Below are 23,005 nucleotides of genomic sequence, written 5' to 3' on the forward strand. Positions count from 1 at the left end.
AGGGAACTCCAAAATGTACTGTATATACACACATAAATAAAGGGGTAAAAATGTTCCTAAAGTCTTACTGTCCTCTGTGTGACAGCAAACATCTTAAAGTAAATTACAAGTTCAAAAGCACTTTACATAATCTCATATTGTATAAAAGTAGGTTTTGTGAAACTAACTTAATTTGGGTGGAACAATTTAAGTGGACAACAGTGATTGCAGAGGAATGCTGGGGATTAGTGGTAAAGAAAGCTGGAGGATGCAAACCACAGATTGGGATGTGGGCAGATAAGTGCTGTGTTTTTTGCACTGCGGATACAATCCATTCCAAGCACTGGGCATTATTATTGCAACTGAAATGTTTACAAGAAGATTAAGGCTTACATATTTAGCTGTGAAGCAATTGCTAAGAACCTGCACTAATCCAGATGTACCAACACCATTTTAGGCCTCAGCTCATGCACAATGCAGACAGTGCATATGGTTACATGACATTCATGCATGATTTGCACACATTTTTCACATCTGCCCACAAATTCTCTGAGGGATTGAGATCAGAGCTTTGTGATGGCAACGCCAAAACATTGATTGTTTTCCATAAGCCACTTTATAACCACTTTGGCTGTTTGCTTAAGATCATTGTCCATTTGTAAGACCAATTTGCACCTGAGCTTTAACTTCCTGACCGATGTCTTAAGATGTTGCTTCAATATTTCTACACAATGTTCTTTTCTCATGATTGCCATCTATTTTATAAGTACACCTCCTCCTGTAGCAAAACAGTCCCGCAGCATGATGCTACAAACCCCCCTACACAATAGGGATGGTTCCCAGGCTTACAAGCTGCCCCCTTTTTTATACAATGTAATAATAGTCATTATGGACAAACCACTTCAGTTTCATCAGACCACAGGATATGACTCAAAAAATGAAGATGTTTGTCCCTGTGTGCATTTGCAAATTGCAGCCTGCCTGTTATGTCTTTCATTTGGAGTTCTAGCTTTCGTCTTGCTGAGTGGTCTTTCAATCAGTGTCCAAAACAGGACACAGTTCACTGTGGACAATGAGACTGTCCCACCAGCTTCAGGCAGGATCTTCACAAGGTTTTCTGACTTTTTTCTGGGGTCAATTTTAACATCTCAAACCAAAATACGCTCACAAAACTTGTCTCCTTCCCAACTGGTATAATGGTGGACATTCCCATCGTTTCTATACTTGCATATAATTGCATAAACAGATGAATGCTACAGCGTCAAGCATCTGGAAATTGTTCCCAGGGAGGAACCAGACTTTTGCAGCTCCACAGTTCTCTTTCTTATATCTTGGATGATTTCTTTTGACTTTGCCATTGTGTCAAATGAGAAAGCAGTGTGTTCAAGATGTGGCCTTAACATACATGAATAGATGTGTCTCCAGTTAACTCAAATGTGTCAGTTAACCTGTCAGAGGTTTTGAAAGAAACAACATCTTCGTCTGGCTCAGTTTAGTACAGATAGGCAGTAAAATAAAAAAGTCAAGCTTATGTTCTATGAAAACAAAAAGCTTACAGAGTAATGGCACCAGTGGGTCCAAAGATGACTCGAGGAATCAGACACAGCCCAAGCCCAGTAAACACTATGCCAGGTGGGTTTTTTTTCTTTAAAGAGTTTTAACAACTTCTCTGTGTGAGGAAACAGAATCATTAATTTCTGTCAAACATTCAATTCAATCATAATCAAACTGTTCTGTCTGTTCTTTTACAAACCTTTGGGTGTTGTGATCCAAAACATTTTCTAGGCATGGATGGTTTTCTTTTTTTGTCCAGAAATACACAGCTGGTTAAATGCTTTAAATTTAAATTTGTAGGAGTCAAAGAAAAAAAGACTTAGTGGTTTAGCAGAATGAGAAAAGTACATATAATTTTGTTTTTAAAACTGTAATTAACATGATACTGTGTTGCACAACAGAGATAAAATACAAAACCAAACGAAGAAAAAAAAAGAAAACTTTTTCTCTCTTCGTTTCTTTTCAATAGGACCAATGTTCAACTTTGATTTCCCAAATTCCAGGCTTTTGTAGAACAGATATTCTTTCAAAGTAAATGACACAGTAAAATACACAATTATTTCTATTGTGCGTCTTCGAATACTTCAAAGGTTATTTTTAATAAATTAATTTACAGATATTACATGTTTTAAATGCGTGGGCAATATAAGCAAAAGAAAATTTTACGCAAAATTAAAAACATAAGTAATGCTCTTATTTTGAAAACCCTGCCGCCAGCCGGAAGTTTGCATCCACTACAAAATGATACGGAAATAAACGTGAGCATCTCTTCATTGTATGCGGCGACGTTTAACTCCTCATAAGACCTCGAAGCGTCAACGATGACAACCTCAAGGGTTTGTGCCTGTTGATTTTTAAAGTGATTGTATTTCACTTTTTTAATTACGTTAATTGTTTCATTGACTTATTAGCTGTTGAATAGAATTGTCAGTTTTTTTTTATATCCTATTATCTCTTACATGTGGGTTTTTTGTTTGTGTGTCTTGCTCAGGGCGGAGTTTTAATTTATACCGAGCTCACATTTATTTATTTATTGCACATTTATTTGCTACTCTAATGTTAGAAATCATATGCACACCAAATGTAACCCGTAGCTTTTATTGGCTCTGTGTCTAATGAATATTTGGTTACTTTGACATTTCTTTCCACAGATGACGCTGGAGGTGAAAGTGGTCTTTGTCCTTCCTCTCTTTGTGTTTGTCTTGTTGTCTCTTGGTTCTGTCGACTTTACTCTCTCTGAGCCCCTCAGAGGTCCTGCTATCAGGGCTGCATCGAATGAAACCACAAAGAAAGGTAAATAATCCGGTTGTTTGTGCAAAAAACAACAACAAAAAAACCCACAAATCATTGCCTTCTTATTGAACTCCTATAGCCACCTAGCCTTATTTGTTTATTTTTTTCAAACGTAGTAGTCTCCTTTACTCAAAATTTGGAACAATCCAATAAATGAAAACCACTGTTCTTCTCAAACAGTTTTGTGCAGTAAAGATTTTTTTGTCATTGGACATAATGGCTAACTGCTCAGGGCACCATTACATCAGAGGCAACACAAATACTTGGGGAAAAAAATAGGTTAGCTGCACTAACACACCCGAACTAAATGAAGAGTTAATGACCAGGCTTTTGTGAAATTTGCTGGTAATTCACATTTTGAGTCAGATATATTGGAGCAGAGATTAACCCGGTTGGAGACAATTTTCTGGGACAAACTCTTGGAAAATCTTTAGCTGATTAACATTCTTTCTCCTTGCTAATTTTTTTTTTAATCTATTGGACTAAAATTTGATTGTGCATGGCCTTATAACCTAAAGCCAATTGACAAGCTGCAGCATTTGCTTCTCTCTAAGGTAAAAATTGATGTTTTTACTTGTTGGCTTTGTGTTAACACTCAACTCCAGACCCACAAACAGCCAAAGTTTCTTTTATAGATAGGGTAACACTTCACAGTGATAATTCATGAGTGAAATTGTATCACCCTCACCAAACTATTTCTATCTATTCAGAAATGTAACCAGGTTATTGTTGATATAATCCAGTAAAATAAATCCTAGTTGTTCTGCTGTAAATTTGGTCAGACTTTTACAAAAAGAAAAATACAGTTTGTTCTTTTGGAACCCATTTCCAGATGTAGCAGCAGAGGTGGGAAGATATGCAGATGTGGCCAAGCGCATCATTGAGCTAGCTGTATTTGGTGCGGCCCAGAACCGCTCGTACAGACGGCTGGCTGACTTTACTGACGCAATAGGGAACCGGGTCAGTGGGTCACAGAACCTGGAAATGGCAATTAAGTACATGTACAATGCCATGAAACAGGATGGACTGGATGTTCATCTGGGTGAGTTTTAAAGATATGTTACAAAAATTTTTTCTGAAAACTGTGGGGTTTTTTGCATTTGTATTCACTTGTCTTGTTTGTTCTGCAGAACCAGTAAAGATCCCTCACTGGGTTAGAGGGAAGGAGAGTGCAGAGATGATCATGCCCAGGACCAAGAGCCTGGCTATTCTGGGCCTGGGCAGCAGTGTAGGAACACCTCCAGAGGGTGACAATCAGTCTTTATTAAGCTGTTAATTTGTGTGCCAGCAGATATAAACACAGCTCACTGACTCGCTCGTATCTGTTCAGGTGTTGAGGCTGAGGTGTTGGTGGTTCGGTCTTTTGAGGAACTGAAGCATAGAGCCAGCGAGGCCACAGGGAGGATTGTGGTTTTTAACCAGCCTTTTATCAGCTACTCTGAGACAGTTGCTTATCGTTCTTTTGGTGCTTCTGAGGCAGCTAAAGTGGGAGCTGTGGCCACACTCATTCGCTCTATCACCCCTTTCTCTATTAACAGGTATTTGTCCCCTTTTGCTATCTAGTGCGCCTATTAGTTAACACGGATAGTTTCCCATCGTTGTGCTTTTTGCTTCTAGTCCTCACACAGGTTGGCAGGACTACCAAGAGGGAGTGAAGCGAATCCCCACAGCCTGCATCACAGTGGAGGATGCTGACCTAATGTGGCGTTTGGCCCAAAACAAACAGAAGATTGTGGTCAGACTCATAATGGGAGCCCAGACTCTGCCGGATGCCGACTCTTTTAACACGGTGGCTGAGATAAGAGGCTGGCAGCACCCGGAGCAGGTAGCATTCATTCACTCATGACTACCTGCATCACTTATTTATCTCTATAAACCAACAGATCACTTTTTTTTTTTACCTCACAGAAGAAGTTTTAGTAGTATGGTAAGCATGTTGTATGAGTAATCTGAATGATATGCATGGAAAATTTTAATATTGCTTAAGGTTTATACAATACTAAATCTAAAAAAAAAAATCATTCAGTGTCCCTACTTTATCATGTTGGACAAGGACTGCAAGGCAACTCCTGGTTTTCCTAAACAAAGATTTCTCAAGCTGCTTGGTCAACATTTATTTTGCTGTAGAGGCATCTGGTCTTTCTGGGAACCCCTATCACTTAGTGCAGATTTCTGTTATGTAAACAAATTTATTTCTATGTCCATAAACTTCCAAAATTTAATTATTTGAACTGTGATTTTAGGAGGAAAAAACATTCCTCCTGTTGCATAAAGGGCTTTGTTGCAATAAGACAGAATCGATTACATATTAACACAGTGGCTGAGATAAGAGGCTGGCCATAATAGTTGTGAAGAGATGTGATACCCCCACCCCAAAGCCAAATTGGTCCTCAACTTTTCAGTCATGCCAATGATTATGTCATGAATCCTCTGTGGGGAAATGACAAAGTAATTGGTCTATAAATGTACTGTCTGAAAAATCATTTATAGCTTGGCCTGACAGAAGAGAGGAAGTGTAACAAATAGAATTCTGCCCAACTTATTTACACAGCTTAAGGCAGTGCTTCTCGATTTCAGTCCTCAGGCCTCCCTCCTCTGCACGCTTTAGAAGAGCCTCTATTCCAGAACAGCTGATTCAAATGATTGCATGACCTCTTCTGCAGCCACCAAGAACTGCAGAAGGCTGTTAATTACCCACATATTCAATCCAGGTGTGTAACAGAAGAGATGCAAGGCAGAGGGGGGGTGAGGACTGGAATTGAGAAGCTATGTTTTGATTTGATCAAATTGAGTCTTATGGCTGGAAGTAATCATACAAGTACAATTATTCATTTGGGTTTCAGGGTAGTCAGAGTTTCTCATTCTCAAATATATCACATTATATATCACAGAAAAAAGTCATTAAACATGTCCTAAAATATAACATGTGGAGTGTAGATTATACCACAAACAAATGACAAAATCTGTTTAAAAAAATCCCACAGCAAAACAGAATAACACAAGAAAATTTTTGAGATGTTGCCTTGTTTTTAGGGAACTTCCTGCTTACCACTGAATGTTGGTAAAAGCAGAAGTTATTTTTGTCATAAAATGAAAACAGAAGGATGTTTCTGCTATTAATTGTCACAAAAACGATTAGTAATTTAGAGAAAACGTCAAACAGTATTAGAGTTGCATAAAATCCGTCAAAGAATACAATAGTGAGGGAAATGACTGCATATTCTTTGTACTATTTAACAATAAAACTAAAAAAATTTCACAGTAGGATTGAGAGGTTTCTCAATACTGTACATGTTGCCTAGATTTTAGGAGATTCAGTGGAATGGTATATTCTGTCAGATATCACGAGGTAAAAAAATAAAATGATAAATGGTCTGTATAGTACCTCAAATAATATTATATTACTTACTAAGTCATTGAACTACAACTTAAAAAAAAAACAAAGAATAAGTTATTGTATATCACTATTTGCTGACACAAAATTGCTTTTTTATCTTTTGCAACAACTATGTACTTTTTTAGTATGTTTTAGATGTTCAGTCAATATACAAAACAAATGTACATGTTCTTCAGGACTGCCAAACACTGTTCTTGCTGCTAATTGTAACAAAACTGAAGCCAAAATTTAAAAGCTATTTGTGATTAACCGAGTATACTCTTTCTACTTCAGTATGAGCTAATAGACTAATTAGCAGCCATCCCATTAAACCTGATGAGTTTGTCTTTAAAGACAGAAACTGTGACAGTTTTCTGGTTTGATACCCTCATTCATGAGCTTTTGTAAAACACAATGCCAAGGGGAAAGACTTATTTGAGAATCAACTCCTCATGTCCATCAATCTGAAAAGCTCTATTAAAAAAAGAAAGAGTGGAAATTTATGACAGCTGCTAATTATTCCTGCAGGGAAAGTTCCAGCAAGCTCCTCTGAAGGTCAGACTGAGATGAATCTCTAAAGCTACACCTCATACTTTATGGGCCTCAGTTTGCATGTTACATGTTCATACTTTTTTTTTTTTAATAATATTTGAAATGTATGCACTCAGTCAGATTTAAGTTGGCTTCATTAGAAGTTTCCTAATAAGTTTGTAATATTTTTGCTTTTTGAGCTGCTAGCCCCAGTCCTGAGCTAACATTCAGTCCATCTCTGTGGAAAAGGGAACTGAAACACATGGTTGGGCTGACATCATGTCTGGCCCTGAAACTTTGTGTTCCAGTTCACTGTAGCAGCAGTTGTGGCTGGCTGTAAAGTGTGTGTGTGTGTGTGTGTGTGTGTGTGTGTGTGTGTGTGTGTGTGTGTGTGTGTGTGTGTGTGTGTGTGTGTGTGTGTGTGTGTGTGTGTGTGTGTGTGTGTGTGTGTGTGTGTGTGTGTGTGTGTGTGTGTGTGTGTGTGTGAAAGAGAGAGGGCGTGCAAGGGAGAGGGCATGCACACTTGCTTAAAGAAAAATGTACATTTGAGGTTTTGTGAGTCATTTTCAGAGCTAGGTTGCCCTTTTAAGTTATCCAAGACTGCTGAGGTGCTTGGATTTTTTCCCCTCCCACTCAGACTTTGCTTTCAAAGTTTCTTTGAAATAAAAATTTGAAACAGGATATGTACTAGTTTATTCCCCTGCAGAAGGTTGTGCAGCTTATTGAACATGTAAACTGTCAGCAAAGTTTACACTAAAGATTGGAGGCTTTGCTGTTTTTCCCTCAGAACGGCTCTGCTATAGTTCTCTGAATTGCTGTGTAGGATTTCTGCTTCACTTGTTTTGTTTGTGCTTCCTAATAAATATTTTAAACTGTATAGTGATCATTTCTAAAGCTTTTCCCCTTCAGTTGTGTCCAGACTTGTAAGTTGTTAGGGTGGGAACAAGCTGTACAATCTTTTTCCTGATTTTACGTACGATTCATTGTAGTCCTGCTTCTACCCGTCTCAACTAGTTGGGGACAGTCGGCATGGCTACTTGAGGCAAAATATTTGGGGGTGTGAAGGCCACGGATGTGAATTTGGAGGTCTTTGAGGGAAACGGACCCAACCTCAGATGCAGTCAGTGAAACGTAAAATATTTCAGGGAAATGTAGTGTGAACTGATCATTAACTACCTGACTACAAACGTGTGTTAACAGCGTCTTGTCTTTTCTATAGCAGCTTAGTTACAGTATGAAAACTTAACATATCAAATGTACACAACAAATGAGAACCAAAACACTAGAGGTTGTTTAAAATTTGTTTTAATTTAATTTTAAATGGATGCAGCAATTAGATGTTCAGAATGGAATATATAATTGTATTTTTTAGGGAATGTTTGTGAGTACGTCCAGTCTTTTCTAAATCTGTAAAACAGTGGAAGTGTGATGTTTTTCCAGTTTTAAACACCATGGCATTACCATGCCAGTGTTTCTGCAAAGTATAAAAAAAAGAAAAAAAATGCACATGAGAAACTAAGCAAATATGCAGCTGAAGGTGACATTTTGACATTATGTTAATTCAGGCATCAATGCGTAAAACTTCCACAAAGATTTATGTTTCAACTTGTCCAGTGAAAAGAATGAAGTAAGACAAACTGTTGTCTGAGAAGCAGCAGCTGGTGGCTTAAACTGGCAACTTATCCAAGGAAATTAAAGAGCTCTGAGTCTGATCTGCCAGTAAATCACGTCAGTTAAATGATGTGACAAAATTGAACTAAAATTCTGATTGAAGTTAGATGGATTTTGTCATTTCTGTTATTGTTATGACCATTTTTCCCAGAAGCCATGTCAGCAGAATACTTTGTAATGCAAAGTATTGTCTAAAACGTTTTTTTTTTTGTGAATGGACACAGCTGAAAGTCTTATCAGTCTTTTTCCACATAACCAACCTTATTCATAAGCTTTCAAATAAACTACTTTTTTTTCTTTTTTGTATTGTTTTTAATCTGTAAAGCACTTTGAGTTTCTGCTGGGGTGAAAACAAAGGTTCGCTTGATAATGTACCTGTCAAAGCATTCTTACCATGTAGCCCTGTTTTTAACTAATCATTTTTCCCTAAAAAAAAGCTAATGGCATATATCTGACAGACAGAAGTGAAGTTATAATGCTCACCTAGATGGCAGCTGCAGAGAAACACTTTATATGTTGATCGGCATTGTCTTTTGTTCCTTCCCTTGAATCCTGTTCTCGTACATGAGCATCATTTTAGGTTTTGAAACCTTTTCAGGTGGGTTAGAAGAGCCAGTCATACAGAATCCTACCTACATTTTTATTAATGAAGGAATATGATTTTGAATGGGTGGGAGATAAAGCAATTTGCTTAAGAAGCAAGTGATTATTTGGTGCTGTAGTAACTGACAGTGCAACTAAATGTGAAATGTCCTCAGTTTAAATGGTGTAAAAGTTGCTTCATCACATATTAATAATCCATTGCTGACAGAGAATTTAAGTTGGACGCGAAACATTTCATTTTAAGGAATGTTTTGACTCCTGGGTTGTTGACCAGATAGTTTGTCAGGTCAAGATCTGCTTTTCGTAACGTGGGGGTCAGGATCATCAAACTGATAGGAATGTCTGTCTCGCTTTCAGATTCCTGAACCAGATAAATAGATTCTGTGATTTTACCTTTGGAATGTTAAAAATAAAAAATCAGCTGTTTTTGTTCGACAGCATATTGTGCATTAAATGGAAGGTAGATTGTTTAAGTAGAGTTGCGTAGAGATATGGACGTAAAAAGGGCTCGGTAGCAAAATCTTATTCTGTGGAATATCCCTGATTGTCCATTTTGAAACTGCCTTTGCTCTCCTGCAGTGGCTCCTGTTGATGTTTACACAGTTTATCTGCACTCTCTGACAGGTTGTCCTATTGAGCGGTCATCTGGACAGCTGGGATGTGGGCCAAGGCGCCATGGATGATGGAGGCGGAGTCATGATATCCTGGGAGGCTCTGTCCCTGATCAAAGATTTGGGTAACCCTTAGAGAAAAAGTTCCACATATACAATATTTAGCTCTTCTTTCTTATTTAGCGTCTTTGCCTGCATAGCCAGGACAGTTTCTGCTTAGACATGTTGATATCACTTTTTATTTCTGCCTTTACAGGCTTGTCAGTTTAGAGGAATGACCTTTAGACACAGTGCTGGGGCTGGTTTGGGCTAGTTTTTACTATATGCAGTCTTTAGAGGGGATTCACCTAAGGAGTAGGGTTTCAGTATCTTTAAGAGGAAAAATACCTCACATCCATAATAAAACCAATCTTTGAAGGAGATTTATGCACTGATGTAATATCTATGTAATGGGACGATGTTATAGTGTGGCCATTGATATCTTCTACCTTATTTTGCAGATGTTCTTTGGGAAAGTAGCATCCTGCAGAATCTGATATTGCTCTAACTCATGAGAAATATGACTCTATTGTGTTTCAGAAGTTCCTTTCACCTCTGACATTTCCATTGTTTCCCTTGGACTGGCCTCATTTTTAAGCATGACAGAAAGGCTGCTTGCTGCAAAAATAATTCCCAGCTCCCTTTTTTGTTCAAATATTAGAAATATGGTGAGCAGTAATGGAAATACAGCAGTCCCATAGCTGGAGGAAATAACCTATTGCTCTTCCTGTTAGCTGTTTGTCAAAACAGAGAGATATTCCTCCAGATTGCAGAAGGTAAGACTGTAATCAGTGTCTCAGGCATACTCATCACTCTGTGGAGAGATTTCCTGTCAGCTATTGTGCATCTGCTTTGCCAAGACGTGATTAGGAGTTTCTCTGTGGAGATGGAGGGAGGAATTCCCTCTTGATTCAGATTTTTGAGGAGGTTGAAATCCTCTGCTGAGCTTTCTCTGCCTTTTATTTTGGTGTTAACGCTCTAGAAAATAGGTTGAGATTTTATTTTATCACATTTCAGTGAAGATTTAAAGTTTCTCCAGTATTTTAATTTAACTTTATTGTTTAGCTGGAAATGGAAGCCATCATAGAGGCCTCCCTTCAGCAGTTAAATTCAAGGATTTATCTACTTGGAAATCATCTGAAAATGAATCTGGAGCCTCTTGAGGAATGTTAAGGAGTGACTTGCTGCCGCAGCGCCATTCTGGGCCTCTTCTCTTATTGCTGCTGCTTTTTTAGCATCAGCCCTCAAAACATCTTGGCTCACCAAACTAACCTCACATTTACCTTTCTAAACTACAACTTGTCCCTCTGATATATGACCACTGCAGGTTAACTCTAACCACATAGTAGAGCATGCAGGACAGAGAGGCCTGAGGATCAGGGTTGGGGACCTATGACCTAAGTGACAAACTGAAAGCTAAACTCTTTTGATACAACTGATAGTAGTTCATTTAATAGAGCTATAGATTTCTTCAGCCTCCCCACTGACTGTGTCACTTGGCCAGGTCTTTAGAACAATGTTGTCCTTTCCTGGCCTGGTGAATAGCCATTTCTTGGTAGGTCTGCAGTTGTAGTGTGCTCTTTCCATTTTCAAGTGATGGAGAAATGGTAATCCATGAAGCATGGTTAGGATTCTATGCTTTAACCTTCTCCACAACTGTGCTCCTGGCATGTCTGCTGCATTACCTGGTGTTCATGATGCTGTTTGTTCACTTGTCTTTATCTTCTCGAAGGTTTGCGCCCAAGAAGAACTTTGCGAGCGGTTCTGTGGACAGCTGAGGAGCCGGGTGGCGTCGGTGCACAGCAGTACTTCAATCTACACAAGGTACTACTGTTCTCCACTTAAGAGAAGGGGAAAAAACACAATAACAGCCTGTAAGCAAATAAATCTCTTGCTGAAACAGAACAGGAAGGGTCAGAACATTGTGAAAGCACCGTGTACGAATGTGGAAATGTCTTTCCAGCAGACTGGTGAGCACTTGGCAAGCTCCCAGATTTTTCTCTGCTGCAATTGGGTCTTACAGTTTCCTTCTTCAGAGCTTTGGCTGCCCACCAGGCTCTAAAACCTGATAAGCTAAATACTTAAAACCAGAGATAAAGAGTTCATGCATTTTTGAAAACAAAGTAATAATTTTTCTCAAGGATGCCATGACTCTCATGAGGGCTTTTTATGTTCTTTCTGAAATGTGTAAATAAAAATTTATTTCCCTTTTATAATAACAAAGTTGCTTTAGCGACTCCTAGTGGTTGTTTATAGTGTGTGCAAACAGATGTAACGATCAGTGTCGCTGACTGGATTAAATCTTTTGTGAGGTTACAAACCATTTTGTGCTGTTTTTTTTTGTATGCTTTCCCAACATTGTGTTTACACTTGCTTTGTCCTCTACCAGCTTCTTCATTTCCTTTCCCCACACAGGAGAACATCTCCAATTTTGACCTTGTTATGGAGTCTGACTTGGGGACGTTCACCCCGATGGGTCTGCAGTTTTTAGGCAGTGAGGAGGCACGAAAGGTGAGAGCAAAGGACTCAGCTGTTGTCTTTAGAAACTTAAGACATCAATTGTTCAGGGTGAGGTGAGAAACTGTTGCATGGAAAATATAATTTGTTCAGTTCAACTTGAAATACTAAAACTTTACTGTTCATTATATGTTAAGAAAATACAGAAACATCTAAAAAACTATTTAAAAAAATATGTGGAGTGGAAAATGGTTTGCATTTTCAGATTTTATTCTGTCTAGTTAACATAGTTATTTTTAGTTGCTTCAGTCAGAAACATTTATGACTCTCACTTTATCTTTCTTCGCATCTTCCGTGTCATCTGTTTATTCATCCATAAATCTTGAAATCAAACAGCAATTGACTGAGAAATCAGAACATTTGGCTTTGGGAAAACATTGAAAAACAATGTATAGGAATCCTGTGTGACACTTAATCATATGACATTTGAATCTATTGTCTAATGAATAGGTAGGTTGGACTTCTTGTATTGTCATTATAAACCTAAAACAACAAATGATTGTCCATATCTAACAGGTGATGCAAGAAGTTACCAAACTTTTGGCTCCCATTAATGTAACCAAACTGGAGACCGATGCTGAGGGAATGGATATCTTTCTGTGGATGCAAGCAGGAGTCCCAGGTTAGTATGATCAATAAGCATGTGCAATTAGCTATAGCTAAAATGCAGAAAAATGGACAATGCAGAAGAATGAAGAGCTATGTGCTAAAACCTTAAATTATATTTTCAGAACATGCATCAAAAGGGAAAAACCCATTCGTTGTGGTTCTGTTTTTCATAGCCTTTTTCTGCTGATTGCTGATCTATAAGCAGAGTTTGGTTTATTATAGGGAAGTGGGGACAGACATTCTGTTTCAATGGTACCACAAAATGAAACTGTCTGATGTTCTAAGTATGGACATAAAGCTTCCACTCAAAATCCTGATATGAAGTCAGTTATCTGGAACTGGACCTCTAACTAATGCCAGATGTTTGTGAAAACACAAAAACTTGAAATATTCTGTAAACTAATATTAAAGCATGGGCACAAAAAGTATTCAGTGAATTGCTTTGCAGAGCTTAAATACATATGCATCACTTTTAATCCTGTGGCTGAAACGGCTTCTATCATGTTGATGTATGTGTGCGATTTTTAGAGGAAATAAAGAGAATCACATCACAAGAACTTTCCTTATGGAACATTTTAAAAATTTCAGCATCTCGATCAAAAGGCATTTTTTAGCATTACTTTCTTCAGCGACGCTGCAATCGGCCCGTTCACTTACTCAATATTATACATGTAATACAAGCCAAAGGGAAAACTAAAATTTCAAATTAAACAATTTAGAAAAGATGGTTGTAAGACTATTCACACAGGGTAAGTATTAATGAAGATATTCTGATCTTTAAACCATAATTAGTTATTTTTGTCCTTCAAATATATTTTAAGCAAGAATAAACTTCTTGAAACAGGAACAATTCGCTCTGAATGTACAGCCAGAGATAAGCAGCAAACCTCGAGCCCTCTCTTCCTTTCTGCTCTAGGATAGTCGCTGTGTTATTGTTGGGTGAAAAAAAAAACGTTTTGGAAAGTCCAGAAAGGAGGGTGGAGTACAGATAATACAGTCTGTTCAGATCAGTCTTATTTGGTCAGATTCAATGATTTTCTGAACAGGTTTTTCGGGGCTGGCTGCTGTTTTGTTTCTGATTATTTGCATGGAGTTGGTATTCCAGGCCTCAATAACAATGTTCACACCTTTTTGTACAAATTCCACACATTAATCTTTTCCACACATAAAATCTAAACAATTTAAATTAGTATCGCCCTAAAGTCATTGTTTCTGGCACTTTAAAGGAAGAAAGTAGTCTTTTAATTGCAACATTTTTCATTTAAGAGCGATCTAAACTTAGGCCCAATTTGCAAGTGGAATATTCCTGTCATTTCCAGTCAAGATAAATTATCCCCAGAATTTTTTATGGAACTGAGATCAGGACTTTAGGATTACCCCTTTAAAACTTTGACCAATCTCAATAATTTAGCAGTTACTTGGTCCGAAACTCCAAAATTTTATTCATTCAATATTTTCACACATTGTCCTCTTTTTTTTTTCTTTTTTCAAATGTATGAATCCCTTCTATTCATACCAGACTGATTGGTATAAACATGCAGCATATTTAAGTGTTTTTTTATTACAGAAATGCTGTCTGTTTACAGGCAACTGTTAAGTGTGAAGAGCAAACAGAAACACAATTTAAAAACATTTTTAAGATCAGTAGATGTTTGGCACTGATGATGCTGTGCAGGCGGTTGCTTTGACATCTCTCTCGTTTCAAGCAAAAAAGGCAAAGGCATGCACTGCAGAATAAAGGTGGCAATGAAATATTTATTTCACAAATCACATTACACAGTCAAATTTGGCCAAAGGCCATAGAGTTGGTAACAAGCTCTGGCACTCTTTAATCCAAACTGCAATTTCTTAGCTATTTCAAAACTTTGTGTCAACATAGTGTGATTTCTTTTCTTTGTGCATTAGTCTCTGTGGAGTCATTCCCCTCAAAAAGACAGCTTCTTAGTTACCTCTGCAGCTTCGGTCCAGGAAATCAATGAGATCAGAAATCAAATCGAGACACGGCTCTGGGTCCCGACAGCTTCTGTGCCTCACAGGTCGGGGCAGATGGCAAGGCATGAAGTATCAGTGTGAAAAATTGTGCAAATAAGCCTCACGTGGCTTTTCAAGGTGAGGTGTTGCAGCACCAAAGAGAAAATGCTCTGCGTGTTAAGAACCGTGATTCGGAAGTAAGACATCTGCTGCACCTCAGCGTGATGTCGTTCATGTTGAGCTGGATTTGCTGCTCTCTGAGGAAACCACCAACTCCTCCTCTGCTGGGAGTCGAGGTCTCTTGGATGGTCTCTCCTTCGGCCTTTTTCCAGGCTGCAGGAGCAGCAGGGGGCTGTCTAAGGTGATGGTTTCTGTACAAACACCGCAATTTCGTCTCTTCACTCCAACCTGGGTACCTGCGACACAAATTAACAATGTTTAAAACAAACGCTGAAGACAATCGTCTGAAACACCAGCAAGCTTCATCGTTTCGATTTATTGAAAGGTTAATTTTCAAACCTGTGCTTTTAAAGCTGTTAGGACATGCGATGGGCAGGCGTGCGCCGACTGCTCGCGTTTCTGTGGTTAGGGGGTCAGTCTGGGAGGCCACATGGTTTACAGCAGATGCCAGCTCACATATGGTTTTCACACGATATTCCTAAATATTGAAACAAATGACAAACTGGTCAGCATTATGTTATATATTTGAATAACACATCACACTCAGTTGGTAAACGCTGTGGACATGCATAAAGCAATAGTCAGTAGTAAGAAACTATTTTTTTCTTATCAAGCTCATATTAACTGAGTCACCTCCAACTATCCATCCAGACAGAAAATATTAAAAATAAACACTATGCTTTTCCAGACTGGTTTAAGAATAATATGAATTTGGGCCTAAACCAAACAGAGCTGATTGATACTGTTTGTGTACATTTCCACAGTAAGATTTTCACTCAACGATCAGTAATTCAATCCAAAAAGTTAGACATCTCAGACACTTTTACGACAATTTATATTTTCTATAAAATAGTTTACTTTATAACATTTTTGCATGTTAAATGTATTCAACATGAGTATGTGAAAAGAAACTAAACTGAAATGACAATATTTAGCAATTTAAATTTGGAAAACAAAATTACACAATTTTGGCCAGCAAAAGAAAAAGTTCGCAACATTTTGGCCCTTTCAACATTGACATTTATTGTCACAATAAATGTCAATGTTAAAAAAAACACTTTTTACTATTCAGTGTTCAATTTAATGTTCTTAAATATAATTGATATATTATCAATTATCAATCTCATTGTTTAATGTCATGCAATCACAGCCATGCACTAGAAAAGAAGTGATAACGGTAAAAGTGACTATTTATCACAATAGTATCACAAATTATCGTGATTAAAAATAAGTCTATATCGCTCACCCCTACTTCCAAGTAATTCACCTGAAGTAAGGTGAAGTATTTCTAAGTGAATGGTGTTATTTGGCTCGTTTAACCACCATGAGTAAGTTAATACTGTTACAACTCAATCTGACATATAAATGAAAGAAACACTTCATTAAAACTAACGAGGGTTGTCTATCTTTGCACATTAAATGCGCGTCATGTGGAACGAATCGCTGCACACGATTCACTCGTCTGATTGGCAGACGCGAGCTCGCGCGAAGCTTGGTGCATCTGCACACCTTGCAGGCTTTTTACCAGCACACACCAGCTTCCTGCACTTACATACACTCCCGGATCGTGATACGGGTTCCGGAGCGTCGGAACCGCTCCGTCTCTCAGCTGCAGCTTCTCCGACCACTTGGACCAGTTCAGGAAGCAGCCTTTCGTAAAATGGTGCGCACACAACACCAGGTCGGGCTGGTGCTGCTTGGGGACGCTGTTGAAGATGAACCGCAACCACTTCTCCTTCTGGTCGGCGCGTTCCGGGAGTCCGAACCTGATTTGTTGAGCATCGCAGTTCAGAATGCAGCGTCTTTCCGTCTGGGCCATGCCTGCAAACAATGTAGGGCATCTCCGCCGGAAACACGTGACCTCCACTTCCACAGGGAAAGGGAAATGTGGCTCTGTAGCCAGTTACATACTCTATGTGTATGACTGGATGATTTGATGTTTTACTTGCTTTTTGGAGCCTTCCCATGAATTTTTCAAATAACTATGAAGGCGAAATGCAAATCGCTCATTAAAAGTATGTGCACATGTACATTTTATGTTGAGAATAAATTCAAAAAGAGGTACTCCACAGGTCACACCATTGTGGAGGATTAGCAAGAAAAATCCATTAGAAATCCCAATTCGTTTGCCACAACTCATGTTGCAAACATCTGGAAGAGTGTTGTCTTTTTGGTTGAAATTGAAGTGTTTCCCCTAGAAATCTAATACTGCTCAACACCAGAACATGCATAATGTCCTCGTAGTGAAACAGAGTGGTGGCAGCATCATGCTGTGCGGATGTGCATTTTTGGAAGCTGGTCAGAGTTGATTAAGATGAATTAAGCCAACTACTGGACAATCCTGGAAGAACGTCTATTAAACGCTGTGAAATACTTGGACAAAGGGCCAGAGGTTTGCATTCCAGCAGGAAGATTTACACATAAATGGAATAAAATAGTTTACAAGAAAGCATATTCATGTGCAATACTGGCTTGTCAATGTATTGACCTAAATGAAATTGGGAATTTGTGGAAACACTTGAAATTGTTTCATGTATCAGGTCAGATTTGTGACTACTGTGTGTGTGACTATTATTCTTTGTTGCACACAGGGGCCAGCCTTCATGTGGAAGACAGTCGTTACTTTTGGTTCCACCACACTGAGGGAGACACCATGTCAGTCCAGGACCCTCATGACATGGACCTCTGCTCAGCATTGTGGGCCGTGGTTGCGTACGTCGTGGCTGACCTGGAGGACATGCTGCCCAGAAGGCCGTAATGTCAGATTTCTCAAAACCTGAATCAGGTTACACTTTTACTGAATGAGTTGGTTGTCCTCAAAACAACACGAGTGTTTGGCTGAACAAGAGAACATAAAATCTGATGCACAAGGGTAGCACGTAAAGTTGAATTAAGCCCAATATACTTGAACAAGTTTAGATTTTTACTGGCAATATTCTTGAATGGAAAATGTTCAGTGCAATAGCTAGTTCTTTTATCCTGACTCTGTAAATAGCCACTAGAGAAAGCCTGTCTCTAATGGCCAATGCGGATAAGCAGGTTTAATTAATGAACGGATGCACAGCCAAGTTTTTTTCCTATTGTGATATTGTTGCAAAATTAGGCCAAACGGATAGAAACTTTTCATTCAGAAATAGACTGTGACCAATCCACAATACAAAAGAAAACATTTAACCCAAGCAAAACCTCTACTTTATTAAGACAAACATTTTGTCACACTTTTTCACATCTACAAATTATTTTCCACAAAATTAAGAACATTGTGTAAAATTATTGCATGTTACATTTATTGCTCAGCAGGTGAAAATAATTTAAGAATAGATTATTTAGCATTTTAAAGTTGGGGGAAAGTAAATTTTGCAAAAATATTAAATCTGGTGTAGGGCCTAACCTATCAAACATGCATTTTATATTTTAATTCTCATCAAAGCAAAATTTAAAGTTTTCATTTGCTTATTTATAAAGCAGATATTTAGGTGATATCTAACTACTGAAAACAACTTCTCAAGTAATTCATAGTGAGGTGGCTGTGGTAGTATTAGGAAGTTTAACAATCATGTAAAAGTTTCTACTAACTCCAATCTACGGCATAAAAATTAAAAGGAAAGCTGGGCCTTTATGAAAAGGTCAAAACTTCAAACTAATGAGGGATCTAAGTCTTAGTGCATCTGCACACACCAGCTTCCAGGACTTGCTGAGACTCCTGAATTGTGACACTCATCTGGGTGATTCCTTCAGCATTTCCACCGGAAACGCATGACTTCTGCAGAACAGAAATGTGTGTAGTTCTTGTAGTTTTTATCACAGTGAACATTACAAAACATGCAGCAGTAATTGTGCAATAGTAACACAGCCTTGCATATTGGAAGGGCAATATGTATCCAATACATATTGCCAGCAAGCATTGCAGTTTCTAGTGGTGGCATAAAACCTAGTTTTATGTCATTTATGACAAGGTGCTGAATAAATATTTTCCCTGCACCAAAGACAAAAGCTACATGGACATCTGCTTTTTTTGTTCTCTGTTCCAAGAGGTATGACTGCTGCACCAGAATGGTCCACAGGTTCATGTTGAACTGGTCTTGTCCTCAACTGCTTTCTCCTCATATTCCAGTTCAAGTCGAAGTCTCTTGGATGGTCTTTTTACCAGAGGTGGTTGTAGGAGCAGCAGTGGTGACTTTAAGGGGTCTGTGCAGATAATGTGATGTTGACTGTTAAATATCACTTGTGAGCCTGTTTAAAAATAAAAATAACAATGTTGAAGTAGCGGAAAGTTTTCCGAATGAGTTTTATTCCTCAAATGTATTATTTTAGTAGCAGCAATCCCATTTTGTGGAAAGTAACATACATGTAGTTTGAACTTTAATTTGTCGGGGTATCCTGGTCACCTGTGTGCCGACTGATGGTGTGTTTGGGGAAATGGACGGAGGGTCGGTTTGGGACGCCACATGTGTTACAAAGTACATCACCTGGTACTCAGACTTTACATGACATTCCTAAACAGCCACACAAACGGGGAGATTTTACAGCCCTTATCACAACCCGTGAATATTAGATTACTTTATAACAGGAAATGACGAGCCAAAATCTAACATTGGAGCAGATCACAACCTTAGAATTTTGTGATTTCTATCATTACACCCTTTACATATGATACACACCATTGGAGGAAGGAATCACTAAAAAACTCTCGAATTGAGAGAAAAAACAAGGGGAAGAATCCCAGCAAACACAACTACCAATGAGACATGCGAGGTTTGTGTACTTTCTCTTCATTAGCGCCACCAACTGGATTAGAGGATAAGTTCAGCGCTGCTGTAGCTAAGATGTGTTCACCCAGTCTGCATGTCGGATCCTCCCGGCAGTAGAAGAAAACATCATCATTGGGAAGACAAAAAGTACTTAGAAATACTCTAAATATGTTTCTAACGACAAAAATTAAATCTGAAATCATGTAGTGATGTCTAAACCTTAAATATATGAATCGGTTTTGCGTAATATCAAATTGAACCAAAACGCAGTTGCAGTGTCTTTAACAAAATGATTTATATTTGCCAAATGCTGCAATAGCAAGTGTCACATTTATTTTACATCAGAATGATCTCTCTTTAAACATGGAAGGATTAGAAATCACGTTTTATAAAAAACAGCTGTATGTAAACTTATGGTTTCAACTTTAAGGTCTCCATTTGCACAAAAATTGGAGATGGGGCCATTCATTGATGTAGTATTTTATTGTTCCATTAAGCAGTAGTGGAGCAATAAATGATGTTGCTGCAGATGATTTCCAACAATCTGATATCAGAAGAAAATCCAAAAGAAGGGAAATTCTAGCAGCTTTTGTCCATTTTAGCTTGCCAGATACTAACAGATATGGAGTCAGAACTGGCATAAAGCAAGTGTAACACATTTATTAACTTTATGACAAGGTGCTGGATAATCTTTTTCCCCACACCAAACACGAAGGCTACATACTTTTATATTCTCTGCTGCACCCAAACGGTCCGTAGGTTCACGATGAACTGGTTTTGACCTGAACTGCTGTCGATGTGATGAGTTCCTCCTCATATTCCAGGGCAAATCGAAGTCTCTTAGATGGTCTTTTTACCAAAGTGGGTTGTAAGAGCAGCTGAGGAGTTTTTAAGGGAACTGTACAGACACCATAATCTCGACCCATTTTCACCTGTGAACCTGTGAAAACAACAGACTATTCGAGTTACGTGGTCAGAGTAATAGCAAGCTTTCTGAATCAGTTTTGCTTCTCATATTTATTATTTCACAGCATCAACAATCACATTCTGTGCAAAGTAACATACCTGTACTTCGGGATAACCTGGTCAGCTGTGTGCCGACTGATCGTGTGTTTGTGGCAATGGATGGAGGGTCCGTCTGGGTCGCCGCATGTCTTACAAAGTACATCACCTGGTACTCAGTCTTTACATGACATCCCTAAACAGCCACACAAACAGGGAGATTTTACAACCCTTATCGCGACTCGTCAATAATACCCCATGCTATGCTATGTAACTGTAGCTGTCGAGACAAAATGTAAAATTAGTATTGAAGCCCCCAAAATAGCTCTTGTGTTAAACATCTTCAACATATGTTGAAGGATGCTGTATGAGAGAAGTATTTTCATAATCGACATGCTAAACAGTATCAAAGAATGAACTGTTGACAAAAAAAGTTACAGATTGTTGCCTCTTTTTCTGTTTCAGTAAAGCTGAGTCAGCAGAAATTACTTCACATTTATATAATTACAATAATAAACCTTTAAAGAAAACTTATGACTGTTGTTTTGTTGTAAAAAGAAAAGCGTAAAACTCTTTTTATTTTGTGCAGCAAAAAAAAAAAATCCATGCTAAAAATGGATTGAATTGATGAATGACAGATTGTTTCATCATGCAAAATAGATTTGGAATTTCAAATTGAAGTAAGCTGCTTTATTTTGGGGCTTTTGTTGGGGTGGGTCATTTCTGACCCACAGAAAGTTAGGATCGCACTAAGGTTGAACTGCTTAATGTTCAGTGGACTATTGAACATCCCTCCATCTTTGCACGCCAAAATGCAAGGATGGGATGAGGAGCTACTCAGGAAATGCCTCCATTTCACTCAAATTTGAATCAACCTACCTTGTTGAAATTCACCATTATTTGAACTTTCCCAAACTATTTAAAGCATAATGGTTTTTGAAGTAAGTCATTAAAATGACTTAATGTTTAATGACTTAGCAGTGCAAATTGTATTAAACTTGACAGATTTCTTTTTGCAGTATAAAAAAAACTGACCAGGCTGAGGTATTTTCAACCAATTGAAGACAAAAAAAAATCTTCCAAGTCTAAACAATAACACTTTTGCAGGTCACCTGTATAAGGGTGTCTGTGGATCCTGAGCAGTGCGTTTCCTCCTCCTGTTTTATCTCCTCTGCTGCTCGCAGGGTGGATCTACCTGCTGGGGTCTGTATGCGCATGTCTGCTTTGGGATTATCCTTGGTGGGCGATGGAGCATTTTTCTCAGCCACAGCAGGATAAATCGTTGGCACCTGAAAGTCATCGATCAGATCCAGGGTCCTGACGCATCCCATCGACCAGGCCATGTGGTTTCTGTAACATGTCGGCTGGAAATGCTCGCTGCAGATCCTCGATGAAGGAGTGTTGCCGTTCCAGTGCGGTTTGGTCCGCTTCACGAACTCGTTCCAGGCTTTTATTGTCTCCAGGTTATTCGGGAATCCGTGCAGGCTCCTCGCGTACGGCTCGGGTCTTTTCCCGCAGCCCTGGATGACGCAGGTAAACACCATGACAGGGTGAATTAATTTAAAAACAGGCCAATTGAGAGGAAAGAGCGCAAAGATCAATGCTAAAAAGCGCACTGTGGTCAACAACAACAGCCTGTTCTGACGTCACGAGACACCTGAGCGATTTGTTTTCTATGGTCTCGTCATTACCGCCACCTTGTGGACCGGAGGATCGGGAATGTTATAGTAAAAAGAATCACTTCGTTTAAAGGAAACTTAAGCATGCATTACAAATAGAACAACATATTTCAGTAGATTTTAAAGCTCATGTATTACAGCAAATGAAACGACACCAAATATTCTAATATGAAGAAATATTGAGTAATTTAACAGAAATGTTGCAATCCTGCTACGGGTCATCATCATGTGGAAAGCATGCTGACTTGACTCCACAAGTGAGTCAATCTTGCAAAAAGGTCTTCAAAAAGAATATGATGATTCACAGTGAGGTCACCCAAGAACTTCAACGGAAAGTTGACTGGAAGGAAATTTGTATTAGGAAAAAATGAGCAAAAGCAACAGGGATGCATGCGGCCTTGTGGGGATTGTGAAACAAAGTTCATTCAAGAGTTGGGGAGAAGATCTTAGAGTGTCTACTGCAGCTGGAGTTAATGCTTTGACAGTGACTGACTGCAAACGTATAGGTGCCTCCCTTGGAAGATTTTTTTTTCACTTCTATTACCACCAGATCTACCACTGGTTGTTTCCCTTCTGAACTTGTCAGTGAATTTAATATACTCAAGAATGAGTTATTTTTTTGTTGTTTTTGCTTAAGGT

At 38.5% G+C, this 23,005-nt stretch overlaps 2 protein-coding genes across 4 annotated transcripts; one reads left to right on the forward strand and one right to left on the reverse strand.

The window, feature by feature from the left end:
• Positions 1-2,259: 2,259 nt before the first annotated feature.
• LOC129367452 (carboxypeptidase Q-like) lies at positions 2,260-19,201 on the forward strand. 2 transcript variants are annotated; one of them, XM_055041877.1, is made up of 12 exons: positions 2,260-2,369; positions 2,685-2,826; positions 3,659-3,868; positions 3,957-4,073; positions 4,157-4,364; positions 4,444-4,651; positions 9,632-9,743; positions 11,390-11,481; positions 12,073-12,168; positions 12,691-12,796; positions 17,526-17,693; positions 19,049-19,201. In XM_055041877.1, exons 1-11 carry the CDS (start codon positions 2,355-2,357, stop codon positions 17,690-17,692), a joined length of 1,473 nt encoding a protein of 490 aa, XP_054897852.1. In that variant the 5' UTR covers positions 2,260-2,354; the 3' UTR covers position 17,693; positions 19,049-19,201. The 2 variants fall into 2 exon arrangements, with proteins under 2 accessions (XP_054897852.1, XP_054897851.1); XM_055041876.1 differs by having other exon boundaries at positions 17,526-17,688.
• On the reverse strand, positions 18,317-22,343 carry LOC129367453 (uncharacterized). 2 transcript variants are annotated; one of them, XR_008606705.1, is made up of 5 exons: positions 21,800-22,343; positions 20,751-20,883; positions 20,410-20,625; positions 19,283-19,430; positions 18,317-19,167 (listed from the first exon to the last, which is right to left on the reverse strand). XR_008606705.1 is itself a non-coding variant. In XM_055041878.1 (3 exons), the coding sequence occupies exons 1-3, from the start codon at positions 22,229-22,231 to the stop codon at positions 20,447-20,449; spliced, it is 744 nt and encodes a 247-aa protein (XP_054897853.1). In that variant the 5' UTR covers positions 22,232-22,343; the 3' UTR covers positions 20,150-20,446. The 2 variants fall into 2 exon arrangements, 1 of the variants encoding a protein (XP_054897853.1); XM_055041878.1 differs by lacking the exons at positions 18,317-19,167; positions 19,283-19,430 and having other exon boundaries at positions 20,150-20,625.
• Positions 22,344-23,005: the final 662 nt, after the last annotated feature.

The sequence above is a fragment of the Poeciliopsis prolifica genome, unplaced genomic scaffold, assembly GCF_027474105.1.
Source record: "Poeciliopsis prolifica strain line A6 unplaced genomic scaffold, Auburn_PproV2 SCAFFOLD017, whole genome shotgun sequence".
NCBI lineage: Eukaryota > Metazoa > Chordata > Actinopteri > Cyprinodontiformes > Poeciliidae > Poeciliopsis > Poeciliopsis prolifica.

Excerpts from the sequence above, each read along its gene's own strand:
- LOC129367452 (XM_055041876.1), top strand. Across the intron at positions 2,827-3,658 it reads GAATGAAACCACAAAGAAAG|ATGTAGCAGCAGAGGTGGGA; the intron begins GTAAATAATCCG and ends ACCCATTTCCAG. Across the intron at positions 3,869-3,956 it reads TGGACTGGATGTTCATCTGG|AACCAGTAAAGATCCCTCAC; the intron begins GTGAGTTTTAAA and ends TTTGTTCTGCAG.
- LOC129367453 (XM_055041878.1), bottom strand. The coding sequence starts at position 22,231 with ATGGTGTTTACCTGCGTCATCCAGGGCTGCGGGAAAAGACCCGAGCCG. Across the intron at positions 20,884-21,799 it reads CCACAGACACCCTTATACAG|GGATGTCATGTAAAGACTGA; the intron begins GTGACCTGCAAA and ends GTGGCTGTTTAG. Across the intron at positions 20,626-20,750 it reads CAGGTTATCCCGAAGTACAG|GTTCACAGGTGAAAATGGGT; the intron begins GTATGTTACTTT and ends TTGTTTTCACAG.